This window comes from Thunnus thynnus, chromosome 9 (assembly GCF_963924715.1).
Source record: "Thunnus thynnus chromosome 9, fThuThy2.1, whole genome shotgun sequence".
Classification (NCBI taxonomy): domain Eukaryota; kingdom Metazoa; phylum Chordata; class Actinopteri; order Scombriformes; family Scombridae; genus Thunnus; species Thunnus thynnus.
Window position 1 is genome coordinate 8,715,656 of NC_089525.1, and position 12,362 is coordinate 8,728,017.

The 12,362-nt window shown below is 41.9% G+C and overlaps 1 protein-coding gene across 2 annotated transcripts in view; it reads right to left on the reverse strand.

The window, feature by feature from the left end:
- psd2 (pleckstrin and Sec7 domain containing 2) overlaps positions 1 to 12,036 on the reverse strand; it is a 34,159-nt gene extending 22,123 nt beyond the window's left edge. The window contains exons 1-3 of one of the 2 annotated variants that reach the window (XM_067598649.1): positions 11,237 to 12,036; positions 2,460 to 3,046; positions 529 to 1,281 (exon numbers count right to left, since the gene is read on the reverse strand). In XM_067598649.1, coding sequence (XP_067454750.1) covers positions 529 to 1,281; positions 2,460 to 2,962 — 1,256 coding nt within the window. In that variant the 5' untranslated portion in view covers positions 2,963 to 3,046; positions 11,237 to 12,036. The remainder of the gene's footprint in view (positions 1 to 528; positions 1,282 to 2,459; positions 3,047 to 11,236) is intronic. The other variant, XM_067598647.1, reaches the window with a different exon arrangement.
- Positions 12,037 to 12,362: the final 326 nt, after the last annotated feature.

Consider the following 12,362-nt stretch of genomic DNA (forward strand, 5'->3'; position numbering starts at 1 on the left):
CTGAGATAAGTTTTCATCCAAATGTGTTTAGCATGCACCACGGCAACAGCCTTGTGTTCCACATTGTTTCCACATTATTGTTATTACATGTAAATGCCCCTCGACTGTTACTGATGTTGATGAGTTCTTTCTGCTTTGGACTATTAAAAAAAATCACCGTTCAAACTGTCTTGCTAATCGCTCTCAGCTCTAACATGATTCACAATATATAAAAAAACTAAAACATAATAACAGATGATGAGATAGGTTACATTGCCCAATCCTACTATTAATCACTTTTATTCAAACCCAAACTCCTGTCAGTTGCCTCACAACATGACCGGGAACAACTGATGTTATTTCAATCTTGACATTAGTTGCAAAATGTTTGGAGGTATATTTTAAAGACCCTGTGTGAAGGTTTTTAGGATAAAGAATAAAGGGCTGAAAGGAAAGACATAAACTGCACCAGTTTTCACCAGACTGATATAATTACATAAGAATCCAAACATAATGGATTAAAAAATCTAAACCAGGCCTCTCCCTTACCTGACGGAGTTGAGCAAGGCTCCACAACCCTCCATGGCTCCTTGGGAGTCTGTATGGTATCCATTAGGGATGGCCCAGCGTCCAGGCTGGCTCAGCACAAACTCTGACCTGCTACCTGGGATGGTGGTCCTCAGCGGGCTTCCTCCTACTCCAGCCACAGCTCCAGCTCCACGCTCCAGATCACCACCTGGGGCGTCTGGTCCAGCCTCTGCCCCTTCTTGCTCCTCAACAGTTGCCAGCTCCAGCTCCAGAGGTTCAGGGCCCTGTAACAGCGCCCTCTGTTGGATGAGCGGCGTCAGTGGTGCCTCAAAGCTGACGCAGCTGTCTGTCTCATCTGTGAGTGACAGCACGTCCAGAGAGTCCAGGCTGCTGTAGCAGGTCCCGCCTCTCAGCAGGGCGGACTCTACGATGCGCTCAAACGTGGAGCTGAAGCCGTCTTTGTTGTCGACCCTACCTTTCTCTCTCTCCTCCTCCAACTCCCTCTCCTCTTCTTCATCTTCGTCCTCCTGCACGTCAACCTGCTCGACAATCTGTTCGAACACCGAGCTGAAACTGTCCTGGTTTTCTCTCCCATCTCCCTCTTTCTGGACTTCTTCCTCCTCTTCCTCCACTTCTGTGTCGGCCTGTTCTACAGTGGTCTCAAAGTTAGAGCTGAAAGTGTCCAAGTGTGTTTGAGTTCCCCCTTCATCCCCTCCCTCATCCTCCTCGCCGGCTTCATCATCGTCTTCATTCCCACCTATACCGTTCGCCAGTCTGTATCAATATGGAGAAAAGACAGAAAAGTGTGAAAATATCTTTAGCATATGACTTTAACATATGGCAGTTTCTTTGTTGAGTTTGGCACACACACACAAAGCAGATCATTCATATTCATTGTTGAAATCATTCTTCATTCAGGAGAAGTACACTCAATGGGCAAATATTTCAGCTTGAATAGCCACACTGACAATTGAAGCAAAATGAAAGATCCAATTTGTTACTTTGTGAATAGCTGGAAGCACATCTCCCCTCAGCTGTCAAACTTCCACTATTTCATTCTTTTTATTTAAAAGAATACAAATCTATTGTAGTGCTTTGTGTTTGCTGCTGATAGACAGAAATAAGCCATTCATTAGTTTCATCACAGATTGATGTAAAGCAGCTTCATTTAAGTATATAAACTGAATTTTTGTATTGGTGCCTTTATGTATTTCTGTGTATTTGATAACAAGAACCACCAATGGGTCACTATTTTAATCTTTATTTCTTTTTTTGATGCATTTAGGTTTATTTAAATGAACCACACTAAGCCACAGTTCATAAAGTTTTCCTAAAATTCAGCATTTTAATCAAATTTATTTTCTTCACTTTTTCTCAAATAGAAAAACACTAATTAGAGACGTGTTTTTCACCATATTCAATACCAGCCACATTTTGAACTTTTCACCTACCGCCCTCCACTTTCTTCTATTTCTTAGAGACAGAAAATTAGTTAAATGTGTCCTCTTGCTCTTTGAAAATTAAACAATTTTCACTCTCTGCTTGTTTTCCTTTCAACTCATTTAGTTGAGGCTTTTTGCTTATTCATTTCGTAAAATGCAAGGGGAGCACATTAGGCTAATTATGTACCAGAGAACCACACTGAGAAAACAATCTGCCATTACAAATATTCAGCATTGCAGTGGTTCTCTATCGTGATATTGGAAAACACAAACACGGTCTGCCCAACCACAAAAACAATCTTTGGTTTCTATAAAAAGTAAGCCTAACTGAGTCAGTCTGTTTATCGACACGAAAGCCGATAAAAAGTTGATAAACAGCTTATGTGATACTGGATGCTCTCCCAAAACAGATCCAGTTTTGATGATTCTTGTGTAATATTCACACAATAAAACAGGATGAAGTGAAAGTATACACTGTATCCTAACAGAGTGATGAATTAGTGAACTAACCGCCCAGCTGGTTGAGGATGAGTTGCCTCCTCCTCCGTACATGGTTGCATCTCTTCATTCTGTTTCCCCTCCTCTTCTTCTTTCATCTCCTCCGCTGCATGTGCTTCCTCCTCCCCCGTTGAGCTTACCTCTACACCTCTACATCCCTCCTCTCTTCTCCCCTCCCTCTCTCCCTCCGCCCCTCCGTCTGTCTGTTGATCCTCATCGCCTCTGCTATCTACCTTCTCCTCTTTCAACTCACTCTCTCCTCCCTCATCCTTTATTTCTGCCCTCCCCTCTATGTCGCCATGTGTCTCCCCCTGCGCCTCCTCCTCGCCCTCTCTGATCTCTGCTTGTTGTTTCCCCTCCTCTATCTCGTCCTTCGTCCCGGCCCCCGGTTTGTCCTGCTCTGCCTGGTTATGATTCTCTGTGGGCGGGTCAGTGGTGGAGGCGGTGGTTGCATTAGGCTCCACTGGGCTCTCTGGTGGGGTGGGAGAGGGCAGAGCCTGCCCCTCCTGGGTCATGGTGCTCCTCACTGAGGGGGGCGTTTGTCCACTCAGGCCAGAGATGAGGACCAGAGCTTCAGATCAGCAACCAGGGAGGACCCTCTGAAGAGAAAGAGAGACAGAAAGGAGAACAGAGGAATGAAGAAAATCAGAAATAGCAAGTGAAAATGAGGAGGAGGAGGAGAAGGCAGTGTCAGAAAATGAATACAGTATCTACAGGCATTCGATTATTTCTAGTCCTAATTGCTAACCACAGAGGTCACCTTCAAAAAAAGGAACAGCTGTGTATATACGTGTATTACAGTGTGTGTTTAGGTGTGTATGTGTGTGTTAGAGAGAGAGATGCATATGTCTGGAACACTTTGTCCTCTGCACCAGATGATCCCAAAACAGCTCTGAAAGGAGGGCAGGAAAAGGTAGAAAAAGTAGAAGGCAGAAGGATACAGACAGACATGCAGCCTGGCACAGAGAGAGATTTGTTTAATAAAGCCCAGCTGATTCCTGTCAAAATGATCCCGCAAGCTCATCCGCTCTCCGTCTATGTGGAGATTTCACAGCTGAATGACTATCTGTTTCTATCTCTGCTTTGCCTGTGCACTGTGTAAATGCATGGTAGTAACCTGAGATTTGAACATGTATCCTAATGGTCTACTGTTACTCTCGCTCGCACTGTTGGCTGAGCAGCCGAGACCTCTGTAGGTCTTCTTCTATCATTACTGAAGCTCAAGGGCAAATGCTAATGAGCAGCTACTAATTACAGCTGTGCAGAGCTTGTTATGTGGGACTTAATGCTGCTTTTGATATATTATTCTTTTACTGAAAAATAATTGATTTATTTGTGAGTGTAAAAAAATGAAATCAGTCTTTTTTTCTTTTTTTTTTAGATATACTTGTGAATTGTGTAAGGAACTGTATTAGTGATGAAACGATTAGCCAGCCGATTAATAAACTGACTGAAAATGAATCATCACAGATTTTGATTACTGATTAATGGTTGAGCAAAACCGCAAAACATGTTCTTCTCCCAGCTTCTCAAATATGAGGATTCACTGCTTTTCTCTGTTTTATATCATTTTACGTTGAAAAACTTTTGTGTTTTGGACTGTTGATGAAACAGGAAAAGCTATTTGAAGACTTTGTGAATTGTGATCAACACTTTTAATCAAATTATCAAAAATTATAAAAAAAAGTTGACATTGAAAATATTGTTAGTTGCAGCCCTACATTTCATGGACTGGGTGATATGATTTAAATCAATGTTATTAATGATATGATGAGAATAGCTTTATGATATTGATACATAGCACAATATAGCAAATGTAAAATCAAATAATCAAAATATTCCAACTGACTGAGACTGAAAGTTCATTCTTGACCTTGAAAACAGCAGTTGGCAACAATGTCAACACGAGGTCCACTAGTATCTATTCTGGAGCTTTCTATCACATCATATGATCTTTAAATTCAATAATGAACTCTCAGTCTAAAATTAGATGAGAAGGGATGAGAAAGCTCCAGAACCACTGATAATGGACCTTGTAGTAAGATTGTTTTGACATCTCCAGTTGATGTTGATCGCAGTGGATTGTGCAAGTATCAGTATGGACAACAGAATTCTGAAAAACAATAAACAATAACATCATCATGATAACATTTAACTGGAAGTCCGTTTTGAATTACTTCCCAGCTCTATTGTTACATGTTTCCTTTTTCACAACTGGCTTTTGTGTGACATAACTGTGCAGGATAACGGTACGATGTAAGAGGCTATTTTACCCCTTGATAATAAAAAAAAAAAAACAATAAACTTCTGTCTTCCATAATGCAACAGTCATGTAAATAATCTGTGTATGAGTTATTATTGCAGTTCATTTTATTACGGCATCAATCAAGCTTAAATGCGATTACCAAAACGAATGACGCACATTTTATTAAGCACAAACCTGCGTTGGCTGAACGTTTGGATTGTGATTTTGTTGCAGAGTGCAGCCAGGAAGCAGCTCTGTCTGCCTGACATAAACACAGTCCTTAGACACACTAGATGCTCTGCTGAATCATCCGCAGCAGGAGACTTACAGCACAACTGCAGTAAAATATTTACTGGGATTCAAGTAATTCTGATGGCTTGCAGATGCAGGTAAAGAGCTAGTTAGGCTGAAATGAACATATTGAATCCTGCCAACAAACCTCTGTGGTTTCTCAGGAGGAAATTTCAAGCATTTCTGCTTTATTTTGATATCAAACTATGTCGGAAAAAAAAAAATACAGGAATCATGGTAGAGAGGAAAGATTTGTGGCAGGCTAGGATGTGAGCCAAATTTGTATCTGTGATGTTGCAAGTGCTTTGGCTTAGCCCCTGAGTACGGGGACACCACAGGCCCACTAAATGTTTCATCAAAGCTGCAAAAGTATGATGCAAATTATGCAGAACACAAAAAAAATCATGCAAATTGCTCCCTTATTTCAACCTTGTCTCCTAATTACAGCATACTGTTTCCTTCTTTCAACTTCACCTTGTCACCTAAACGGCCAAATTCTCAATCCCCAATCCCTGTGGGAAACACTCAGCCAAGAATAAGCCACCACCTTGGTTTTATTAGATTGTCATCCTCATCACTTTACAGTCTGATTAACTGAAAACATCTGTCACACGGAGAAACACAGGAAAAGTTTTGAAAATGCACATTCGGTGCTTATGTGTTTTTTATTTGTGCTGTGTGTCTCTGCTGGCGTCTTCTAATTCTTCTCACGCTTGACTGCTGTGCGCAATGATCTCAGAGGACGCTCTGACTGATCCCTCAACAAATTCTTTCTGAATACGTGATCAGCGATTGGCCAACTCGTTCTTTATTTTTTTTGGCGAGAAGGAGCATGGGAATCACTGGCATTATCCATTAGTCACCAAGCTGTTTCAGTGTATTAAATCTGCAGAAAACATGCATCACATATGATTTATTAACTGCATTATGTCTGAGAAAGGTGCACATAAAAAAAACTGTAATAAATCTGAAATATTTTCATGACTGACTCATTCATGCATTAGTAACTGCTGGTTATTAGAATGAGCTCAAATAATCCAAAAGCCAGATACCGAATATTTAAAACACATTTCCTACTCAGTCTACCGGAGCTCATATTCATGCACATGTACTAGCCATATGCAAACAAGCACGATTTGCATCCATTTATGCGATTACACATTACATGCATTTGCACACATTAACACTCAGTCAAATGCGCACACACACACACACGCACCAAAACAGTGACACATCTCCATAAATGGAAACAGTGAACAGTTATGAAACCAGACATGGAAAGTGTGAATTCTCTCTCTCTCTCTTGCTCTCTCTCTCTCTCTCTGTCTCCAGTGTCCTGTTTCTCTCCCACTCTCTCCTCTTCATCTGTTCCACATTATGTTTTCTGCTATCTCACAGTCTAACTCTCAGTCTCTCTCTCTCTCTCTCTCTCTCTTTTTTCTCTGTCTCAGCCTCTCATTTTGCAGTAATTGAGGTAAATGGGTCTTAGCCAGCAGAAAAAGAGGACTGTGGAAGTGAGCAGCACTATGTATTCTGCTGCTGAGGAGAGGGAGAGAGAGTAGATGTGCTCAGACACCCAACATGGATGGATGGAGAGAACACAGCCGATGATAGAGGAAGGGTCTATGTGTGTGTGTGTGTGTGTGTGTGTGTGTGAGTCTTTGTGTCTCTACATATACAATAGCTATCAGGAAAGACTTATTGCATTCCACTTTTGTCAGCAGAACACTGGGAGTCTTAAGCCTTATCAATTTCCTTTAATTGCGATCTGACCATCTGCCAATCATGTGAACGACACACAAACACACACACACACACCAAACAGCCACCACTCCAGTGAGGATGACGATAGATAGATAAAAGGCTGTCTCTTGTGTCTTTTATTTATCTCTCTCTCTCTCTCTCTCTCTCTCTATCTGTCTGCCTGTCTTTCTGTCTCACTCAGACACAGACGCACACACTCTGATGCACACACAAACACACGCAACAAAGTACGCAGTTGACACAGACCATGGCGTAATTTATTGATCACTGAGACAGAGTCTCTGAGCCGCAGTCCACTGGGAGTCTCCAGCGATAAGCATGACTGGTCTCTATAGGCAAAGAGAAGCCAAAAAAACACAACTGAGGTAATCAGACTAGAGGCTTTGAAATTAAAGGGACACACTTCTCTACAGCGAGCGGGTCTTACTGGAGTAAGAAGTCCGGCCACAGGTGGTGCTGAAGCTGCTGCTGCTGCTTTACATCCTCAAGTTCAATATGATTCAACTTCAGATTTAGTTATTTGAGTGTTTATGAAAAATACTGTTGAACTCCTTACTTAGTTTGAACTATCAACTGCAGCTAAACAAGTAACTTTGCTACGCCAGAGTTCGAGGAGACAGGTTTAAACAGGAATGACCAAAATCAAAGCAGCAATAGACTGAGATATCCTGACTTTTTGTCTCTGGTTAGCTTCAAAAAAGGCTTCCTCCTACATTTCCAATAATGCAATCAGTAGTGTCTATTCATTATCAGTCAGACTATAAATAAATGCAGCCAAGTCACTGAGGCCGTTAACGTCAGACTCCTGGTTGTAATTTGGAATTTCTGACAGCGATGATATCGTTTACACAGAAGTGTCAACAAACCAGTGGCAAGACAGCTGCAAATTCACCATTCCTGGCAATAACATTTAAATAAAATCCAACATTAACACGACAATCGAGTTCAGCTCATTTGAAAGGAGACACAGTTTGTTTGTATCTGGTTCAAATTGTTAGCCAACTGCTCCGAATAAACGACAGCAGAGGTAGCGAGACTGTTCAGACTGTGTGACTGCAAGGTTATCAGTGGAGGCAGTCATCTTGGAATAATGCGTGAGCGCTAGTCAGAACACAAGTCGGAATAACAGGATGTCTGCCAACATTACGTGAATGCAGAATTAGACTTTACCTACCTGCCAATGCCTTTCAAACTCCATGCCTCCAGTTTATAACATGAGCTTTCTGTTAAACATGTGTATGATGACATCATCAGGGTTATTTTCTCAGACAGAGCTCCTCCAGAATCACAGAAGACATTATCCAGCTGTTTTCACAGGCTGACTAATCCTCCCCACGACTTGTAAACATTATGTGTAAAATCAGCGGGGTTTCACTTTACACATTTAATAAAAATATCACAACTGCCTTTAAGCAGGGCACTTATCGACCCGCTCCTCAAATGGACCATGAGCAGATGTTACTGACAAGTGACTGAATGTAACAGAGCGAAATGGAGAGGAATAACCCAGGATTCTCTGAGAGTTTAACAAATGGCAGAGAGGTGCATGATTCAGCTTGCAGTATTGCAATATGAACTGATTAAATCGCAGCCATAACATTATATTATAGGAACTCACATTCTGCTTTATAAAGCCTTAATCTCCTTAATCCTGAATCTCTATCTATCTATCTATCTATCTATCTATCTATCTATCTATCTATCTATCTATCTATCTATCTATCCATCTATAGCTCGGCATTACTAAGCAGTAGATTGTCTGCAGACTCTCCTGTTGGGCATCACTGCAGCACTTTTTACTGAGTTTAAGTGGTGGAACAAGCAGCCAATTGACCATTTTTTACTTGTCTGACCTCATTACCTTTGTAGCGCTGCCTGCATTCATTTTACACAAAAACATTTGCGCAGCTCTTTTGTTTGAGCTGTGCGTCACCATGAGGGTTTCTTACTGAGGGGCAGCACCACAAATTTGACAAGTGGTGTCAAGGACACAATGTTGGTGCTTCACTGCAGTCACTGTTATTGAGTTAATTATATCATCTTCTACACTGTAGATTATAAGATGAAAAATAGTCCATATAAAGATATGAAAACAGTACAGAGCATTACTGTAATGGAGTTACCCAACTACTACAAGTGACTGCTTCTAATTCGAAAATAATCATTTTAGCTTTTCATTAGGCAATTTACAGCAGAGGAAGACAGAAGAGAGAGAGAGAGAGAGAGATAAAACACAACAGAGATCATTGTTTGAAAACTAGACCTACAGGACATCCTCATAAATAGATCCATAAAATGCTAATTAGCATTCAGAATTAATTTATGAAGCTATCAGCTGAGTGGATGATAATCACATCTGAATGCGAGGATGCAGATGGGAAACCTTCCAAACACAGTATATCCTCTCCTCATCCTCTCTTCCTCTCTTCCTCCGCCTCTCAAAGAGACATGCTCAGAAAAAACGCTGCAGTCTCATAGTATAAGTGACCCACTGACCCTGATCATAATATGCAGGCTGGATGCAGCACTGGCACTGCAGCACACACACACACACACACACACACACACACACACACACATGCACGTACACACACAAGGTGCAGAGATATACAGTCACCTTTTAAAAATGCTGTTGTGTTACATGCACAGATGCAGACAGACAGGGAAAAAAAACATTTCCTGGTTGTTAGCCTGGGACAGGAAAGCAGGAAAATACGGAGTTGGAAGTGGTCCAGGGGTGTTTCCTCGCCTGCCTGCCTGCCTACAAGTCACACCAGCATGACCACAGAGCCTCCAACTAGCCACACCAGCCCAGTAGAGCGTGACAGTCAGCCAGCTCCGCCAAATCACCCCAATATGTCACTTCTGTGTCGTCAAGGTCAACCGTCCGCTCGCATTTTGTCACTCTAAACGCTTACATCTAAATACACACTCAGAGTAATGTGGTGATTTATCTTCTTTTGGGCTAATTCCCCAGGCACTTCCATTTTGTCATGCTAATCCTCTCTTTTATACATGCAGACCAGGCAACATGACATTACTGGTTTCTGAATGATTTGCAAAAGTGCATATGTTCTCAATTTTGTCATTTCTATGTTAATAAAAAATAAATAATATATTTCACAATGTTGTTGTTCAAATAATATATTTTATCAGCGTGGTTTGAAAGTGTGAAATGATTTTGCATCCTGGTTGCGGTGATTTTGGTATCGATCCTGATCATCACTCGTGTCAATAAAGTCACCGGAGGGATTAAAAGAGACAACAGGAGAGAGACCATAGAAAAGGAGGAGATAAACAGTTTGGTCTGGAGCTGCTGCTGGCGCGTCTGGATGTCTGACACCTTGAGTTCAAGATGAATACATTGGAGAGAAAGCTGCACTTGCTTGAGAGAGCGAACAGTTTTGTCGGAGGGGAATGAATTACAATGGATTTAGACTAGACATGTAAATGTCTATAATTAAGATAATAGCGACTTTGCTTTCGGTATGAGGAATAAGCTGCTATCAAACACCTGTTTTAAAGAAGCCACCCACATCCTGAAGGAGCAAAGATAGTCCTAGGCCAGCAGCTCTGACGTACACTGCCAAAAATCTCTTTATTTCTCCTCTATGTACGTGCTTCAGCTTTGTCTATGCTAATCTATGGTGAGTTTATAGTGCACTTAATGTTATTTGTGGTATTTTTATCTCATATGTTATCAGTATAGTATTCCTCTTGCAGCTTAGTATAGTTTTGCCTTCAAATGTGCATTGGATACCCCTAAAATATATATAATATGGTTACTGTGAGCCTGCTCCTTTATCCAAAGTGTCTCCAGATACACTTAAAAAGACATAAACAAACACCAGATAGACAGGCCTTATTGTCTCCCTCTCCCAGTGTGTGTGTGTGTGTGTGTGTGTGTGTGTGTGTGTGTGAGGGAGAGAGAGAGAGAGAGAGAGAGAGAGAGACAGCCATGTTCTCCCAGCCTCCTCGAGCCAGTAACCATGACAACAGGATGGCTGGGAGACACGGTTCAAGCTCAATTGAGGCCGGTGTCTTTCTTTTCCTCCAAAATAGACCTTGGTCGCGTTTCAAGACCGACTTGTCCTCTTAAAAGCGGAAAGGAAACGCTTTTCTCTTCCTCTTCTCAGGGGACAGAGAGAGAGAGAGAGAGGGGGGGGATAAAAACACACCTCTGTACGATCCCACGGCCCGCACGGTGCATATCTTTCAGCCTATATTAGCCCAACAAACACTGCTGTCCTGAAAGCCTGCCGGTGGGCTCTGTGTGCATTTTTTTTTTTTTTTTTTTTTTTTTTTTTTGGTCACACATTACCCAGAAAAATCTACAGCCTCCATGAGAAATGCTTCAGTGAACTAAAATACATGATATGTAGCACGGACTCCGTTATATGTGTGAGACATTTAGCGCTAACACAGCCAGACTAGCTTTAAAATGAAAACACTTTAAACGTGTGTCCTACAGAATAATGTCTTCACTCACCGGCAGAAACGCGTCCAGTCACAGCCTGAAAGGGAGAGTTTAGCGGCGGCGGTGGTCCTCTCTCCCCCTCGTGTCTGTGTACATCCACACCGGGGAATAACACTGACAGACGGGCTCTTTTTTTCTCTCCACGTCCTTCCCAGCTGCCCCCCTCTCACCGGTATGTGCGCGAGACCGTCGTTCACTGCCGCCACCGACCGACCGACCGCAGCTCGAGGTGTAGTCTCGCGCCTCCGCGCAGGCTGGTAGCGGCGGAGAGCGATCACTGAGCGGACTGATGAATGGACGGATGAACGGAGGCGTCCTCCCCGTCTCCTCCTCCTCTCTGTGGAGCCTCAGAGTGTTTGAATGGCAGCTGAGAAATAATTCCGCTCCTCCGACTGCTCGAGGTAGCGCGCGGTGTGAACGGGACGTGTCTCGAGGGCCTGTTGATATCAGACACAGTAGCCTGCAGTGAAGATTAGCACATATTGACACAAGTCCTTCTCTCTGACCACTGCTGATATAACGGTTCACACCTGAAATGTAATAAAATATCATTAAAATCAGATTAAAGATCCCCTCCAGACAAGCTTTAAGATGTATATACTCTACTTAGAATAATGATGTGTGTCTGATATAGTTTTTTCCATTAAAAAAAAGTTATCTTGTTAAAAACCTTAAAATTACATCCACTCCTTCTCCCTCATTAAAAAGTCCAGAGTCTATGAATATTAAAATATGTTCCATTTCAGAAGTTTAACTGCTGGACACAAGATGTCTCCTGCTTAATGTAAAGTCCATTCTCAGTGTTTGTGCACTGGAGGCTTCAAGTTTCCACATCACCCTTGTGTCAGTTGAATATTGGACCAGGACTGGCTTCGAAACTAGTTGTGATATAACAAATCATGCTGGTGGGCCCACCCCTTTAACTTGTAATTTTCAGTGAGCACAGAGAAACTTTCACTTACAGCAGAGGAATGTAAAAACAGCCTTCTAGTGTCAAACTCTGCACATATATCATTCTGCATAATGAAGTTCAAACATGCAACTGAAGGAAGAAGAAGAAAAAAAAATTTTTTTGAGTGAAAGGGGACTTTAATTTTATTAGAAGAACTGGATGTAGGGAGGGCAAATGGATCCAATA